This window comes from Bolinopsis microptera, chromosome 7, assembly GCF_026151205.1.
Source record: "Bolinopsis microptera isolate Bmic1 chromosome 7, MBARI_Bmic_1.0, whole genome shotgun sequence".
Taxonomy (NCBI): domain Eukaryota; kingdom Metazoa; phylum Ctenophora; class Tentaculata; order Lobata; family Bolinopsidae; genus Bolinopsis; species Bolinopsis microptera.
Window position 1 is genome coordinate 12,811,660 of NC_087078.1, and position 18,619 is coordinate 12,830,278.

General features: G+C 37.8%; 2 protein-coding genes across 3 annotated transcripts; both read right to left on the reverse strand.

The window, feature by feature from the left end:
- Positions 1-7,222: 7,222 nt before the first annotated feature.
- On the reverse strand, positions 7,223-9,459 carry LOC134818201 (DNA-directed RNA polymerase III subunit RPC8-like). 2 transcript variants are annotated; one of them, XM_063827643.1, is made up of 5 exons: positions 9,298-9,459; positions 8,546-8,802; positions 8,189-8,351; positions 7,917-8,006; positions 7,223-7,744 (listed from the first exon to the last, which is right to left on the reverse strand). In XM_063827643.1, exons 2-5 carry the CDS (start codon positions 8,736-8,738, stop codon positions 7,597-7,599), a joined length of 594 nt encoding a protein of 197 aa, XP_063683713.1. In that variant the 5' UTR covers positions 8,739-8,802; positions 9,298-9,459; the 3' UTR covers positions 7,223-7,596. The 2 variants fall into 2 exon arrangements, with proteins under 2 accessions (XP_063683713.1, XP_063683714.1); XM_063827644.1 differs by having other exon boundaries at positions 7,497-7,744; positions 9,302-9,392.
- A 1,271-nt stretch (positions 9,460-10,730) lies between these two features.
- Positions 10,731-13,353, reverse strand: LOC134818707 (zinc finger protein 519-like). Its single transcript, XM_063828348.1, has 6 exons — positions 13,254-13,353; positions 13,002-13,085; positions 12,660-12,833; positions 11,057-11,140; positions 10,887-10,972; positions 10,731-10,802 (listed from the first exon to the last, which is right to left on the reverse strand). Exons 1-6 carry the CDS (start codon positions 13,351-13,353, stop codon positions 10,731-10,733), a joined length of 600 nt encoding a protein of 199 aa, XP_063684418.1.
- Between the last annotated feature and the right edge of the window lie 5,266 nt (positions 13,354-18,619).

Genomic DNA, 18,619 nt, shown 5'->3' on the forward strand with positions numbered 1-18,619 from the left:
CTAGCTGGGAGTTACAATTTAATTAATAATTATAACGAGAAGATGATTAAGTAAAAAGTACAGTTTTGTGAAATTAATATTATCTTCATTCACTTTAATTCATGATTCAATTGTATAACTTATAAATAACTTATTTAATACACCCGCCAATATTTGTGTGTATGACGAACAACAAATTAAACAAACAGATTCAATAACGAATTCTATTGGAAAAGATACTTTGATCACGATGGGAGATTTACCTGACAGAAACGATAAAGGGTCGTTCACATATTATTACGTATTCAGCCGAAGAGGGGGGGGGGGGGTCGGGAGTTTCCAAATGATTACGCTCTAGTATAATTTTGACACAATAGCTATATTGATTGTCTTGCAGCAAATGAACACTCTGAACATTTGAAGGGTTTCTCTCCAAAGTGAGTTCTCATATGTACAGTAAGATTACTGGCTTGTCTTGCAGCATATGAACACTCAGAACACTTAAAGGGTCTCTCACCTGAGTGAGTTCTCATATGTGCAATAAGACTACTTGCTTGTTTTGCAGCAAATGAACACTCAGAACACTTGAAGGGTTTCTCTTCAGAGTGAGTTCTCATATGTCTAGTAAGAGCACCTGATCGTCTTGTAGCATATGAACACTCTGAACATTTGAAGGGTTTCTCATCTGAGTGAATTCTCATATGTTCAGTAAGATTACCTGCTTGTCTTGCAGCAAATGAACACTCAGAACACTTGAAGGGTTTCTCTTCAGAGTGAGTTCTCATATGTCTAGTAAGAGCACCTGATCGTCTTGTAGCATATGAACACTCTGAACATTTGAAGGGTTTCTTATCTGAGTGAATTCTCATATGTTCAGTAGATTACCTGCTTGTCTTGCAGCAAATAAACACTCAGAACACTTGAAGGGTTTCTCTTCAGAGTGAGTTCTCATATGTACAGAAAGATGATCTGCTCGTCTTGTAGCAAATGAACACTCAGAACACTTGAAGGGTTTCTCACCTGAGTGAGTTCTTATATGTACAGTAAGATCGCCTGCTCGTTTTGAAGCATATGAACACTCAGAACACTTGAAGGGTTTCTCACCTGAGTGAGTTCTCATATGTTCAGTAAGATGACCTGCTCGTCTTGCAGCAAATGAACACTCAGGACACTTGAAGGGTTTCTCTCCAGAGTGAGTTGTCATATGTACAGAAAGATTACTCGAATATGCTGCACTGAATGCACACTGTGAACACCTAAATGGTCCCACAGGCGGACTCTTACTAGGAGACAGAACTAATGTCCTCTGAGGATCTGTTCCAGTCAATTTATCTGAAGTATCAAAGTAGTCAGGTACTTCTGGGCTGCTATGATTATGATGCTGTTTAACATGTTCTATTAACTGAGTGTCTGAGTAAACATGTTCAGCACAAACTGGACAGATAAAAATAGTTGGTTTATCTGATTCAGATGTAATTTCTTGTTTTAATGAACAATTTGATTCTGTTTTATGTTCTTTGATGTGCTCAACAAAGTAGTCTTCTGAAAAGTAATGTGCTCCACACATTGGGCAGAGCAAACCGTTTGACTTTTCTGGTTTCTCCACTTGCTCTGATTTGATCTCTTGTTTACAGTCTTTAGACATTCTGAGGTATTGAAATATAAGAGATATAAGATATATAAAGTACATTTATTTTAAATTCGATCGTGAAGGAATTTGGCATTGATAACGTGCCTCATATCCAATGAAAATCACAAATATTTGCCCACCCCTATCAAGATTCTAAAAAAAGTGCGATGAGATTGGATTTTGAGACTAAAAGTGCGATTTTCACGTGTCACGTGCAGTGGCGAAATGTACTCCCCACCAACCCCCCCCCCCCCAGCCTGCAAGATTTCTTGCCCCACAAATTATTTTCTATTTAAAAAGGATTTCGCGAGTCCCTTTGTAAGCGAAATTGTAAGTAAGTTGCTTTATGTCGCTCGATGTTTATTTCTCAGAATTGTAAGTATGTCGCTGTTATTGGATCCATAAATAACGAAAAATTTACGTGCGTATTTTTATGAATTATATTATGTTACATATTGTAAACGTGGTAAGCCTCTCGTAGCACGATGGTTCCCAGTGACATAAATTTAAAAAGGGACTAGGAATCCAGTTTGGAAAGAAAAAACGGCTACCATATATTTTTAAAACGACTACCATAAATTTTTCGGCCACTCCGCGGCCGGATAACAATTTCATTTCACTTTGCTAATTATATGCTAATTATATTACAGAGGTTTAGTTATTCATTAGTATAGTTATTAGTTCATTAGTATAGTTATTCATAATTGCCAAAAGAGTGGAAAAAATTATCCGTCCCGGGTATCGAACTTGCAATCTGCTAATCTAGAACCGTCGGATTAACCAACTAGGCCACGATTCCATACACTTCATTGTAACATTTACATATCCATATTCGCGCGCTCCTGCAACTTCAGGTAGTACTATACTAGAATTTAGAATGGAATCAATGTGATAAGGATCCAGAGTTAATTACCTGCTAGGATTAATAAGTCAGTTCTCCAGTTGAAGAGACCCTTTATCAAACTTTTACCGGACCTCCTTTAATGGTAACCATGGTAACTATAGTAACCACTGTGAATCTTGATCTTATAAACCGATTAGTATCGACAACAACTAGTATCCTTTCAGACTTAGACAGTACAGAAAAGTAAGCCGTCAGAGTAACACAAGTCACAACCAGTAATAATTCAAAACAATCAATACCAAAAGTTCATTGACCATGAAAAGTCGGCTTGATGATAAAGACGAAAAGGCCAGCAATATGAGGAATATTATTATGGGGCCGTTGCATGGTAAATAAACTAAGAATAAACACGCTGAAAAGCGATGAAAATGCAAGCGCGCGACCGAATATGTAGTGCTGAAAGAGGATGCCGAAATCTCGCGGAGAATCTCAGAGTTGATGAATCCAGATTTTTGGAACATTTTTGGAACATTTTTGGAACATGTGCCAAAATTGTGCCAAAAGTGTGCCATGCATTTATTTGCCCTAATGAGCTCTAAATAGTGCCAAAAATAATTGTAAATGATGGATATATTTGCAAGCTAGGTCTAGGGGCCATCGAAAGTAGCATAACATTACCCAGGTTCATGGAATGAACGAAAATGAACAAAAATGAATATTGTCCTAAAAATGCTCAGAATGGTTTAAAATTGGTCGGAAAGTGTTTATATTAGTCCTAGGACCACTCAAACCAAGTTTGGGAATCACTGCATGTCTAGAACCGATGTTACCAATGTTCCAAAATGTTCCAATTTTGTCACAATAATCCTCCTGAGAATCCAGATTTTTGGAACATGGGCACATCGAAGTATTGGCTGTATTTAAGTGCTGGGAAGCCTCAATTCGGTTTTCTAAGATGGATATAGGTAAAAACTAGGCCTAAGAGCCATCAAAACTCAAATAACATTACCCAGGTTCATGGAATGAACGAAAATGAACAAAAATGAATATTGTCCTAAAAATGCTCAGAACGGTTTAAAATTGGTCGGAAAGTGTTTATATTAGTCCTAGGACCACTCAAACCAAGTTTGGGAATCACTGCATGTCTAGAACCGATGTTACCAATGTTCCAAAATGTTCCAATTTTGGCACAATAATCCTCCTGAGAATCCAGATTTTTGGAACATGGGCACATCGAAGTATTGGCTGTATTTAAGTGCTGGGAAGCCTCAATTCGGTTTTCTAAGATGGATATAGGTAAAAGCTAGGCCTAAGAGCCATCAAAACTCAAATAACATTACCCAGGTTCATGGAATGAACGAAAATGAACAAAAATGAATATTGTCCTAAAAATGCTCAGAACGGTTTAAAATTGGTCGGAAAGTGTTTATATTAGTCCTAGGACCACTCAAACCAAGTTTGGGAATCACTGCATGTCTAGAACCGATGTTACCAATGTTCCAAAATGTTCCAATTTTGTCACAATAATCCTCCTGAGAATCCAGATTTTTGGAACATGGGCACGTCGAAGTATTTGCTGTATTTAAGTGCTGGGAAGCCTCAATTCGGTTTTCTAAGATGAATATAGGTAAAAACTAGGCCTAAGAGCCATCAAAAGTCAAATAATATTACCCAGGTTCATGGAATGAACGAAAATGAACAAAAATGGATATTGTCCTAAAAATTCTCAGAACGGTTTAAAATTGGTCGGAAAGTGTTTATATTGGTCCTAGGACCACTCAAACCAAGTTTGGGAATCACTGCATGTCTAGAACCGATGTTACCAATGTTCCAAAATGTTCCAATTCGAGTGGTCTTAGGACCAATACAAACACTTTCCGACCAATTTTAAACCGCTCTGAGCAATTCCAAAGAGTTTACGAAAGAGTCATAAGGCCAATCAACAGACTATTCATTTACTGTACTGTTAAGATGGTTCGGTATTCTGCACCCCTCGTATCGGTTCTGGGCATGCAGTGATTCCATAAACAGTCAGACAGTCACACAATGTACACCCTATATTTAGATCACATCAGTTTCATTTGTATCACATCACTTCGTGTAATAGATGTGTGGAAGCAAATAAAGATGTGATCTGAATAAGGCGATCCGAGCGTAGCAAGGTTATCCGATCTTATTTGGTGTGATCGGATGTAGAGGCGTAAGATCAGATCAGGTCATCAGCAATAGGATTAACTTAGCAAGCTTGTTAATGAATAAGAAGAGAATAAATAGATAATTAAGTTATACAAATCATCCCTCTCTGTTAACCACAACAACTACAACGACAATGAATCCCTTCACTAAATTGATGAGCCTACCTCTTTATCTACCAGTTCAAAGAAGCACCAGCAGTCCACCTCACTCAACCAACCCCTTCACCAGCAACCTTCATCCCTCAACCAAATCATTCACCACCAGCCTACCTAACGCAACCAACCCCTTCACCAGCAACCTACCTCGCTCAACCAACCCTTTCACCTGCAACCTTCATCCCTCAACGAACAAATACAGCTAATGATGTCATAAATTTATATCAATATATTGGGGGATTATTAAAACCAAAATAGTTGCCCAATAAAATAATTTCTGCCTTCTCTTGGAGGTACGTGTGCTAATTGTACATAATTCTGAATGCAACTTTAAGACTCTGTTGGACGAAAATATTGACTCTTTGCCACCATTTTCTTACCATTCTGAGCGCTTTAAGGAAAATTTTCATTTTTGTTCATTTTCGTTCATTCCATGAACCTGGGTTATGTTATTTGACTTTTGATGGCTCTTAGACCTAGTTTTTACCTATATCCATCTTAGAAAAACGAATTGAGGCTTCCCAGCACTTAAATACAGCCAATACTTCGAAGTGCCCATGTTCCAAAAATCTGGATTCTCAGGAGGATTATTGTGCCAAAATTGGAACATTTTGGAACATTGGTAACATCGGTTCTAGACATGCAGTGATTCCCAAACTTGGTTTGAGTGGTCCTAGGACTAATATAAACACTTTCCGACCAATTTTAAACCATTCTGAGCATTTTTAGGACAATATTCATTTTTGTTCATTTTCGTTCATTCCATGAACCTGGGTAATGTTATTTGAGTTTTGATGGCTCTTAGGCCTAGTTTTTACCTATATCCATCTTAGAAAACCGAATTGAGGCTTCCCAGCACTTAAATACAGCCAATACTTCGATGTGCCCATGTTCCAAAAATCTGGATTCTCAGGAGAATTATTGTGCCAAAATTGGAACATTTTGAAACATTGGTAACATCGGTTCTAGACATGCAGAGATTCCCAAACTTGGTTTGAGTGGTCCTAGGACTAATATAAACACTTTCCGACCAATTTTAAACCATTCTGAGCATTTTTAGGACAATATTCATTTTTGTTCATTTTCGTTCATTCCATGAACCTGGGTAATGTTATTTGAGTTTTTATGGCTCTTAGGCCTAGCTTTTACCTATATCCATCTTAGAAAACCGAATTGAGGCTTCCCAGCACTTAAATACAGCCAATACTTCGATGTGCCCATGTTCCAAAAATCTGGATTCTCAGGAGGATTATTGTGCCAAAATTGGAACATTTTGGAACATTGGTAACATCGGTTCTAGACATGCAGTGATTCCCAAACTTGGTTTGAGTGGTCCTAGGACTAATATAAACACTTTCCGACCAATTTTAAACCGTTCTGAGCATTTTTAGGACAATATTCATTTTTGTTCATTTTCGTTCATTCCATGAACCTGGGTAATGTTATTTGAGTTTTGATGGCTCTTAGGCCTAGTTTTTACCTATATCCATCTTAGAAAACCGAATTGAGGCTTCCCAGCACTTAAATACAGCCAATACTTCGATGTCCCCATGTTCCCAAAATGGTTACAAAAATCAAAATTGGAACCACCTTCACATCGGTTCTAGACATACAGTGATTCCCAAACTTGGTTTGAGTGGTCCTAGGACCAATGTAAACACTTTCCGACCCATTTTAAACCATTCTGAGCACTTTGAGAAGAATGTTCATTTTCGTTCATTTCTGGTCATTCCATGGGTAATTTTATACGACTTTTGATGGCTCCTAGGCCTAGCTTACGGCTATATCCATCTTAGAAAACCGAACTGAGCCTTCCCAGCACTCAAATACGGCCAATACTGCGATGTGCCCATGTTCCAAATTTATGGATTCATCTACTGGAATCTCACGATATCGTGAGCCTAGCTATGAGATTTAAACGAAACGCGCAAAAATCTGGCAAAAATCTCGCGCGCGTTACGTCGAAGTTTTCACGCTATAAACAAGTGATAAAATACACGTTAACTTTAAGAGTATAAAATACATGTTAAGTTCCTAATTCCCTCAACTTTTAAGTTAAACTTTTTCTGTTTCCTCATTTATTTACAAATTTTGTGCGATGAGTCTGGCTCGCAATCTCGCATAAATCTTGACCTGGGTTTGCCCAGTTAAACCGGGGGTATCCAATGGTGAAAAATGGAGAAAAATGGCGAATGAATTTGATGGTGAATCGGTTTTCCAAATAGTAAAATTTCACCATTTTTACCCCATACGCGTACGTCCTCTTATCAATACATATTCATTCCTTCTCCTCAGCCGTACTAATTAGGGATTAGGATGGTTCATATTATATAATGGGTTTTATCTTTGCTACAGTACATCAACAATGTTAATAAATTATGTCCGCTTTTGAGAAATTATAATAAAACAAAAACAATATCAGGAATGTTTTCAAATTGCATAACAAAATTTCCAAAGAGTTCAGATAAATAAGTTAAGCACCATTCTGACAAGTCACGAACCGTTCTGTAAAAAAACTAAACGTTCAAGTCTATGCTTATGATTGAGTTAACCAATAGACAAGAGTTCAAGATATTTTTCCAAATAGATAATGTTGGTTTAAAGAAAGAACAATTAAAAGAATCAAAACCTTTAAATAATGTATGATATTCCATTAAATACTTTATGATTTAATAAAAGTTGGCATCTCACTGCTATAGCCTACCGATTAATCAACCTTCGACAAATACGCTGTGACAATAAAAACCTATGTGGCGTAATAAATAAAAATAAAAAGTAAAAACTGGCATGTACTAAATATTATCCTCCTTCCACCAAGATAAAAGTCCTAAGCCTGGTTCACTGATAGTACCGATAATCTTCATAGGTAACAACTCTTCTGAGTCTTGTGTAGGAGCACGTTTAGCTACGTCGTTAAACTCTATTTTACAAACCCTGAACCTGGTAACAGAGTAAAGTAAATATGTGGTGGGGGATTTATGGTTACCTTGAGATGAGATCTAAAATTTGTACTTGGCACTTTATCAAAAGCTAAAACTGCTGCCAAATGTAGTAATCATCAAAATGCAGATGTTAATTTTATCTAAATTTAATTAGCCCGTATAGCTGGTACCTGATTTCTTCTCTCTCATCCATGTAGAGATTGTGAGTCTCCAGTCCGTCAGTGTACTCCCAAATCCAGCAGTTCTCCTCTTGGTCGAACCTGAGAGAACACGTCTTATCAATCTCTGTAACTAATATGGTTACTAGGGTTATGAATACATGACACGTATGGTTTTATCAGTAACTAGGGGACACAATTATAGTTACTACGGCTGTTCGGCTCATAAACATGGTAACTAATAGCTCTAAAAGCAGTTTCAAACACCAGATTAAATACAGAACCTGTGTGGAGACTGGAGATACGCTTCAGGGATGAAAATGTCCTCGAAGAAGCCCAAAGTTACCCAAACACCGTCTGGACTGGACCGTCTAACTTTACCGATGATAACCTCCTCTTCAAAGGGTTTGAACACTATGTACCGGAACAGAACAGACGTGTGGGTTCCTAAAATACGGTGCGTTAATTCAAGTCTTTATCCAGTTTTAGAGAACAAAAATCGTTTAATTTTCAAAAGAGATTAGATTTTAAGATATTAAAACATATTTCGACGTTTTCTAATATCAGTCTATTTCAGCATTGTATTGCTGACTCATCTTGTCTATCACATCAACTAAACATTTGATATCCACGCAACTGACCCGCGTCACCAGGGAAGGAGAAAGACTCCCCAATCTGAATAATATCATGAAGTGCAATACACAGTCCGTGAGGGTAAAGCACTTTGTTTGCTAGCTTGGTGTTCAGCACCTCCTTTATAGCTCGGGTTTGTTCCAGTTTGAAGAGGGAGGGCCGGATACCAACATTATTCCTTAGTTCTATTAGCTGGAACATGGGGGTGAAGGTAGGATTTTAGGTTTTAGGACGTCGTATATAAACACACCAAACGATGCACCTCCTGTAATGTTGGAATGTAGTCAAAATCAAACTTAGTGCTTAAGAAACGGAATATATTGTACTATAATCTTACTATATATAAAGCGAGACGATATATATATATATATCTGTGCCATTTTACTGACACCACGGCATCGACTTTAACGCAACTTTCTGCAAAAACCGTAAAAGATATACAACTGAAACTTTTTTGGCTGGGTCAAATGCTTTAATATCCTCCAAATCAGCATGAAAAAATAAAAAATTGGCCGAGGAATAATGATTTTAGAGCCGAAAATTTGGACCCCCAAGTGGTGTCAAAAACGCCAATTAAATAGGTAATAATTATTTCAGTATCTTGAGTCTTGACACCGTTTAGGGCTATATTTCACGGGTTCCTGCTAGTGTATATAAGTTGGAAACTTTACATATAGATTGAAATGAAAGATAAAACATTGACATGTATTTAACAGACTCTTTTAAAGAGTCTGTTATTTTATCCATTTGTAAGTCGTACCTACTGTAAGATAAAAGTATTTATGAGCGGATGTTATGTTAAGGGATGAGCGAAACTTTGATATAACAGTAGAGCCGTGAAGACAGTAAGCAGAGATTCCTACTTCTAGAGTTCTTCTTATTATCTTACATTCCAAACAATCTTCTTTCATAGTATCATCCTTGTGATGTAAGAGAGTTAACTGGACGCTCATTAATAAAATACCATCTTGGATGGAGGAAGATAGAAGAAGTTAAGTTCATGAAATTGTAAACATGCAATGATAAAGCAGAAACAAAACACTGAACACCGAACAGGGGGTATCCAATGGTGTAAAATGGTGAATTATTTTTATGGTGAATTACGGTTTCCAAATTGTAAAATTTCACCATTTTTCGCCATTTTTTCGATAAATATATTGCCTTCTAGTTTTAGTTTTGACCTGGTTAGGTGTTATCACTCCAAAAAAAGTTGTTGGTTATTAACTCAGATTTTAAGGATATAAAGAAACAATTAAACATGTGTTTCATTAAACTTAAAGTAAGTATAGGTTTCAGAAATTCGGAAACTCGATTCACCAATGCAAACTATCAATCACAATTTTTCATCAAAACTAGTGAAAACTGAACATGGTGAGAAAGGTACATTGAAAATGGTAACTTTAAGTGAAAATGGTGCAGTGAGAAAGAAACATTAATACTGGTAACTTTTGGTGAACATGGCGAGTAAGGTACATCAAAATTGGCTACTTTAGTGAACATGGCGAGTAAGATACATCAAATCTAGTAACTTTTGGTGATCATGGTGAGTAAGGTACATCAAAACTGGTTACTTTTAGTGAACATGGCGAGTAAGGTTCATCAAAATTAAGCTCTTGGACCTTGGTACACATTTAATAATTAAATTTGATACTTTGAAAATAAATAACTAAAATGGTGAAAAATTGTTCACCATTGAATTCCCCCCACCCTCCAATATTTGTGTGTATGACGAAAAACAAATTAAACAAACAGATACAATAACAAATTCTATGTATAATATACTTTGATCACGATGGGAGATTTACCTGACAGACACGATAAGTGGTCGTTCACATAATATTACGTATTCAGCCGAGGGGAAGGGGGTAGGGGTTTCCAAATGATTACACTCTAGTGATTTTGACACAATAGCTATTTGTAAAACTTATTACGGGGGGATTTCAAACAGATACAACCACGACGATGCTCCATTACTTAATGGGGGGGGGGGGGGGGGGGGGGGGGTTAATGTCAGTAAAGGCAAAAAATCATAATGTCTCGCCATCTTATCAAGAATTGAACAACATCTTGCAGGACTGCCAATTTAGTTTCTCACCATATAGTGGATTCTAATATTTCTTGTAGGATCACTCATTTATCTTGCAGGAAAAGAGCTCTGTGAACATTTGAATCATTTCTCCCCAGAGTGAATTTTTATGTGTTGAGTAAGATGCGTTGCTTGTCTTCCAGCATATGAACACTCAGAACATTTGAAGGGTTTCTCACCTGAGTGAATTCTCATATGTACAGTAAGATGACATGCTCGTTTTGTAGCATATGAACACTCAGAACACTTGAAGGGTTTCTCACCTGAGTGAGTTCTTGAATATGTTCAGTAAGATGACCTGCTTGTCTTGCAGCAAATGAACACTCAAAACATTTGAAGGGTTTTTCACCTGAGTGAATTCTCATATGTTCAGTAAGATGACCTGCTTGTCTTGCAGCAAATGAACACTCAGAACACTTGAAGGGTTTCTCACCTGAGTGAGATCTTATATGTACAGTAAGATGACCTGCTCGTTTTGCAGCGTATGAACACTCAGAACACTCGAAGGGTTTCTCACCTGAGTGAATTCTCATATGTACAGTAAGATCACCTGCTCGTTTTGTAGCATATAAACACTCTGAACATTTTAAAGGTTTCTCTCCACAGTGAATCTTTTGATGTTTTATAAGTGTTCTCGAATATGCTGCACTGAATCTACACTGTGAACACCTAAATGGTTTCGCAGGCGGACTCTTACTAGGAGACAGAACTAATGTCCTCTGAGGATCAGTTCCAACTTCCAGTCAAGTTATCTGAAGTATCAAAGTAGTCAGGTACTTCTGGGCTGCTATGATCATGATGCTGTTTTACATGTTCTATAAACTGAGTGTCTGAGTAAACATGTTCAGCACAAACTGGACAGATAAAAACAGATGGGTTATCTGATTCAGATGTAAGTTCTTGTTTTATTGTACAATTTGATATTGTTTTATGTTCTTTGATGTGCTCAACAAAGTAGTCTTCTGAAAAGTAATGTGCTCCACACATTGGGCAGAGGAAACCGTTTGACTTTTCTGGGTTCTCCACTTGCTCTGATTTGATCTCTTGTTTACAGTCTTTAGACATTCTGAGGTATTGAAATATAAGAGATATATAAAGTACATTTATTTTAAATTCGATCGTGAAGAAATTTGGCATTGATAACGTGCCTTATCCAATGAAAATCACAAATATTTGCCCGGTTAAACCAAACGATAAACTTATTTTATCATTAAATGAACATCACTGATTTTTGATTGGTTGAGGAACACCAATCGGAGGAAGTACTTGACGCTAAAGCTTCAAAGTATTTAATTGCAATCAATTTTAAACTATAACATCACTACCAGAAAATGTAGACTTTAGGGCTAAAAGATATCAAAATAGAGTAGTATAGTTCATTTGTCTGACATTTTTATCGGTGACATGCTTCAGTCTTACTAGAAGAACAGTGATAACACAATACATCAAATAAAAGAAAAATCATTAATGATAGCGATAGTGCTTGAGAAGGTAATGGCATGCAACATATATATTTGTATTATATCTTCATCGTTTTTCACTAATTTGAATCATAATGTATTATCTTAAAAAATGTATATTATTTCCGGTTTGAATATTCACATTTCATAATTTACCCATTGATCCTTATTCAAAGTTTTCCAGTCTCCAGATAATAAAAGTGGAATCGAAGTATGCTACTAATGACACTTAGTGTAGGTTGCAAAGTTGACAAGAGTAGTTATTTGATGGTTGTCGAAGATATCGTTGACAGGGAGGTAATAATCCTGAAAATATTGCCCTCAAAGTTGAGCAATAGATGGGTACAAAGGCACGGTCTTAGAAAATACGAGACGGTCTTTTATTCGAGGTCACATATCGGATATGCGCTGGTGTTAGATTTGCAGATGGTACGAAGGTGTTTGTTTAACCCACAGTGTCCGGTGATAAGTTCTGTATTTCTGACGAAGTAGTATGCATTCTCATTATATGTTTAGTAAGATTACCTGCTCGTCTTGCAGCATATGAACACTCAGAACACTTAAAGGGTTTCTCACCTGAGTGAGTTCTCATATGTTCAGTAAGATGGCCTGCTTGTCTTGCAGCAAATGAACACTCAGAACATTTGAAGGGTTTCTTATTCTCCCCAGAGTGAATTCTCATATGTCTAGTAAGATTACTGGCTTGTCTTGCAGCATATGAACACTCACAACACTTGAAGGGTTTCTCACCTGAGTGAGTTCTCATATGTTCAGTAAGATTACCTGCTCGTTTGGTAGCATATGAACACTCAGAACACTTGAAGGGTTTCTCACCTGAGTGAATCCTCATATGTTCAGTAACACTATTTGCTTGTCTTGCAGCAAATGAACACTCAGAACATTTGAAGGGTTTCTCACCTGAGTGAATTCTCATATGTACAGAAAGATAACTTGCGTGTCTTGCAGCAAATGAACACTCAGAACACTTGAAGGGTTTCTCACCTGAGTGAGTTCTCATATGTTCAGTAAGATTACCTGCTCGTTTTGTAGCATATGAACACTCAGAACACTTGAAGGGTTTCTCACCTGAGTGAATTTTCCTATGTTCAGTAAGACTATTTGCGTGTCTTGCAGCATATGAACACTCAGAACACTTAAAGGGTTTCTCACCTGAGTGAGTTCTCATATGTCTAGTAAGATCACCTGCTCGTTTTGTAGCAAATGAACACTCTGAACATTTGAAGGGTTTCTCTTCAGAGTGAGTTCTCATATGTCTAGTAAGAATACCTGCTTGACTTGCAGCAAATGAACACTCTGAACATTTGAAGGGTATCTCTCCATAGTGAGTTCTCATATGTACAGAAAGATTACTCGAATATGCTGCACTGAATGTACACTGTGAACACATAAATGGTCTCACATGCGGACTCTCACTAGGAAACAGAACTAATGTCCTCTGAGGATCTGTTTCAGTCAAGTTATCTGAAGTATCAAAGTAGTCAGGTACTTCTGGGCTGCTATGATCATGATGCTGTTTTACATGTTCTATTAACTGAGTGTCTGAGTAAACATGTTCAGCACAAACTGGACAGATAAAAACAGATGGTTTATCTGATTCAGATGTAAGTTCTTGTTTTATTGTACAATTAGATATTGCTTTATATATATATAATGTTCTTTGATGTGCTCAACAAAGTAGTCTTCTGAAAAGTAATGTGCTCCACACATTGGGCAGAGGAAACCGTTTGACTTTTCTGGGTTCTCCACTTGCTCTGATTTGATCTCTTGTTTACAGTCTTTAGACATTCTGAGGTATTGAAATATATAAGAGATATATAAAGTAAATTTATGTTAAATTCGATCGTGATGGAATTTGGCATTGATAACGTGCCTTATCCAATGAAAATCACAAATATTTGCCTGGTTAAACCAAAAGATAAACTTAGTTTATCATTAAATGAACATCACTGATTTTTGGTTGGTTGAGGAACACCAATCGGGGGCAGTACTTGACACTAAAGCTTCAAAGTATTTCATTGCAATCAATTTTAAACTATAACATCACTACCAGAAAATGTAGACTTTAGGGCTAAAAGATATCAAAATTGAGTAGTTCATTTGTCTGACTGCAGTTTACCTGCAGATACTCCCAACTAGGAAGGTACGAGGTCAGACAGTGACAGTTACGGAACCCACCTCCATCCAGAATTCACAACTCATAAAAAGAATGACCACTCAACTGGTAGATAGCTCCAATCAATTGTGGAAGAAAGTATGGACACAGCGAGGGCTCGATGATGATTATTTCAGACAAATCAGAGTTCCGGATCATGTTTCTCTTCCAGTCTTATATGTACTTATCAAGACTCACAAGAATTCTCCAGAATGTTTCAGAAACACCATCCCTCTGGAACAGGTGAAAGTACGACCCATTATCAGCTGTGTTGACTCACCCACAGAGAGATTGAGCTGGCTGGTGACAACCATCCTCAAACCATTACTGAAGGAAATACCCAGTCACCTTGGTAATCTCTTTGAACATCTGGAAACTCTTCGTGCAATTCCGAAAGAACAGCTAGCTGGCAGGAGAATCTTCTCGGCGGACATTTCAGCACTTTATACCAACATAAATGTCCAAGGTTGTATTGATGACGTTATAGAACTGGCCACTGAGCACCGGGAAAAACTTGATCTCATGGGACTGAACCTGACTGATGTTCACGAGATCCTATTGCACATCCTGACTAGTTCATACTTTGTGTATAATGGGACTCTGTGGATACAGCAGGATGGCCTTTTCATGGGATTGAGACCGGGACCATTTTGCGCAGTGATCAGAGTGTACAAGTTTGAGAGAAGCTCGGTTTACACTGACTTACATTACTTGTCGGTCTACTTATCTGACTTCTACAAGCGGTACATTGACGACGCCACCAGCACAGCTGTAACAAGAGAAGAAGCTCTAGCACTTGTTCAGAGTATCGCAGACCAGGACCCTGACAAGAAACTCAAGTGGGAGGTAGAGTTTCCGGAGAACGACCAAGAGTTCATCCCATTCCTTAACACAGAGCTTAGAGTGGAACCTGATGGAACTGTGACGAGCCGCTTGTACCGTAAGCCACAGCAGAAAGACATCACACTTCACAAGAATTCATGTCACCCAGAATCTGTGAAGACGAACACCGTGATCAACATGTATAAAGAAGCGGACAAGATCTCGTCAGGACCTCAGGAGAGAGAACATTCATACAGCATTTTAGACCGTCTTATGACTAGAAACGGGTATCAAACACCCAGAAATTATTCCAACAGACGTCGTAGTAGTATTAGTAATAGAAATAGGGAGGATAACAGAACAGTGCTTAAGTTAGATTTTATCTCAGACAGTATCAGTAACAGAATTAGGAATCATATTAAACAGAACAATTTACCTATTAAAGTTATATTTTCCCCAGCTAGAAAACTAAGAAATATTGTGTGTAATAACAGACCGTATGATAAGAGAACCTGTATTATTAACTCCTGTAAAATTTGTCCTTTATTAATAACTGAAAATAAAGATTGTGAGGTGAAGAACGTTGTGTATAAGATTACCTGTAAAATCTGTAATAATATTTATATTGGTGAGACGTGCAGGAGGGCACATGATAGGCTCGGAGAGCACCTAAGATATGCTAAATTTCCTTTAACTCCTTCTAACACTAGTCAAGCTTTTGCTATTCATTATAACAGTTTACATAGGGGGTCAGAACCCAATTTAGAATTTGAGATTTTAAAAACAGAAAGCAACACAGCTAGAAGAAAGATTGCAGAAGCAATGCTTATTTTGAAGTTCAAACCTAACATTAACAAGAGAGATGAGTTAGAAACAATCAAACGTTTTTTAGTAACAAGTACATAATAAACAGGGTGGAACATATTTTATACTTTACAGACAGGGGATTGTCTACACATATGTAGTGATTTTTAGTGATATTTATAGGTTTTGTTTACTTTCTGAGTACAGGGACCACATCTCACACACGCACACTTCCGCCTCCTATTCAACACACTACCCTTACAACATCAATCAAACCATATTAGGCTCCCACGTTTCACACTTCTCATTGGTCAGTACGATTCCCGCCATTTCCACTCCACACTAGATACATACCTACACACTTCACATCATGCACCTGTTCACCGTTGTAGCACTCCATGCTTCTGTATCATGTGTAGTATATTTAGTAGTAGTTTTAGGAATGTACAGTATTTACTATAAAAGTTTGTCGTCGTATAAATTAGTTTTGTTATGAATTTTGTTATGACTTTTTTGTATCGAATTTTTGGATAAAGTTGATTGATTAAAAATAAATTAATGTACACAAATTTTGCCTCAGATATATGTTTTTTACGTTTTGAATTTTTAACACTTGTTTTTAGATCATGAATACGATGTAGTTACATTGAAACGTCGAGTAATCTCCTTTCCCTAATAAGAGCATTTTTACTTGTCGCAACAACCGGGATAAAGATAATTTTACCCAGAATACATTACAACAATGCGACTCATAAATAATACTCCAATCCGGATTTTACATGAACTTATTCAGTCCCGAGAAACTTTTGGAACGGCGAAATCATTTCTTGCAGCTGGAGAAAAGTTAAAAATCGCAGAACAGAAACTAAATTTCTTAAAACGATGTAAACGACGACAAGTTTTTCCAGTCTTCATTTTGAACAGTTTTTCACATCAACAGTCATTATTTCCCATCTGTCAATCTAGGAATATACAACATCATCTGAACAGACTCAGAACAGTAGCATTAAATCAACATATTTCTTATCAGTATCAGATTATCGCAGACAGTAAACTTCATATTGCACAGTTCAAGAACACTCTATACAATACAGTTGAACAACACGTTTTTCATAGAATTATAGCCATATCAGAAAGAAACCAGATTTCTATTAAAGAACAGTATAAGATGAACCTGCAGAACAAGTTTACTTGGCTACTCAGTAAATATTATCCACCACCGCCCCCTACTCCACCGACAGTTATTCAACCTGCAGCAGATCGCGTGACTACACTCAACTGTGATTCAGTTTCAGATAACCAGAAATCTGTTCTTGCACTTGGGCCTAATTTTGCAGTAACACCACATGTTAATCAGGAGTTCAAGGACAAAGTTTCCATGGACATTGCACAATGCGTGTTTAAGATCAGACATAAGCAAGCATTTGAACAACAACCAGTAGAACAGTCTATGGATTCAGAAGAACAGGCTAATAATACTCCAGAACATCATGAAGAAGCAGAAGAAGCAGAAGAGCCTACCTCGAAGAAGATCAAGAGGATTTGTCCCTTCCCCACACCCTTCACCCGAACCCCTGACCCCGCTTGCCCTGAACTTGAGGATAAACTCGCATGTTTCAACCGTTTTGTCCTGAACTTAGTGAATAACCATCAGTCAAAAGACAACCTTACTCGCTCACAGAAACAAGGCTTATATTCACTAAGAACGGATAGAACTATACATGTCTCAGTTTCAGACAAGTGTGGAGAGTTCGTAGTTACCACCAAGGATATTCATAGAACGCTGACGGAGAAACACCTAGAGGAAACTGCAGTTTACCTGCAGATACTCCCAACTAGGAAGGTACGAGGTCAGACAGTGACAGTTACGGAACCCACCTCCATCCAGAATTCACAACTCATAAAAAGAATGACCACTCAACTGGTAGATAGCTCCAATCAATTGTGGAAGAAAGTATGGACACAGCGAGGGCTCGATGATGATTATTTCAGACAAATCAGAGTTCCGGATCATGTTTCTCTTCCAGTCTTATATGTACTTATCAAGACTCACAAGAATTCTCCAGAATGTTTCAGAAACACCATCCCTCTGGAACAGGTGAAAGTACGACCCATTATCAGCTGTGTTGACTCACCCACAGAGAGATTGAGCTGGCTGGTGACAACCATCCTCAAACCATTACTGAAGGAAATACCCAGTCACCTTGGTAATCTCTTTGAACATCTGGAAACTCTTCGTGCAATTCCGAAAGAACAGCTAGCTGGCAGGAGAATCTTCTCGGCGGACATTTCAGCACTTTATACCAACATAAATGTCCAAGGTTGTATTGATGACGTTATAGAACTGGCCACTGAGCACCGGGAAAAACTTGATCTCATGGGACTGAACCTGACTGATGTTCACGAGATCCTATTGCACATCCTGACTAGTTCATACTTTGTGTATAATGGGACTCTGTGGATACAGCAGGATGGCCTTTTCATGGGATTGAGACCGGGACCATTTTGCGCAGTGATCAGAGTGTACAAGTTTGAGAGAAGCTCGGTTTACACTGACTTACATTACTTGTCGGTCTACTTATCTGACTTCTACAAGCGGTACATTGACGACGCCACCAGCACAGCTGTAACAAGAGAAGAAGCTCTAGCACTTGTTCAGAGTATCGCAGACCAGGACCCTGACAAGAAACTCAAGTGGGAGGTAGAGTTTCCGGAGAACGACCAAGAGTTCATCCCA

Bases quoted from the DNA above. Each gene is read 5' to 3' on its own strand.
- LOC134818201 (XM_063827643.1), bottom strand. From the start codon at position 8,738: ATGTTCCAGCTAATAGAACTAAGGAATAATGTTGGTATCCGGCCCTCC. The intron at 8,007-8,188 runs GTTCTGTATTTA...GTGTTCTCTCAG, and splicing joins TATCTCCAGTCTCCACACAG to GTTCGACCAAGAGGAGAACT. The intron at 7,745-7,916 runs GTACCAGCTATA...CTCTGTTACCAG, and splicing joins GATGAGAGAGAAGAAATCAG to GTTCAGGGTTTGTAAAATAG.
- LOC134818707 (XM_063828348.1), bottom strand. From the start codon at position 13,353: ATGAGAACTCACTCTGAAGAGAAACCCTTCAAATGTTCAGAGTGTTCA. The intron at 10,973-11,056 runs GTGAGAAACCCT...GAATTCACTCAG, and splicing joins ACATATAAGATCTCACTCAG to GTGAAAAACCCTTCAAATGT. The intron at 10,803-10,886 runs GTGAGAAACCCT...GAATTCACTCAG, and splicing joins ATATTCAAGAACTCACTCAG to GTGAGAAACCCTTCAAATGT.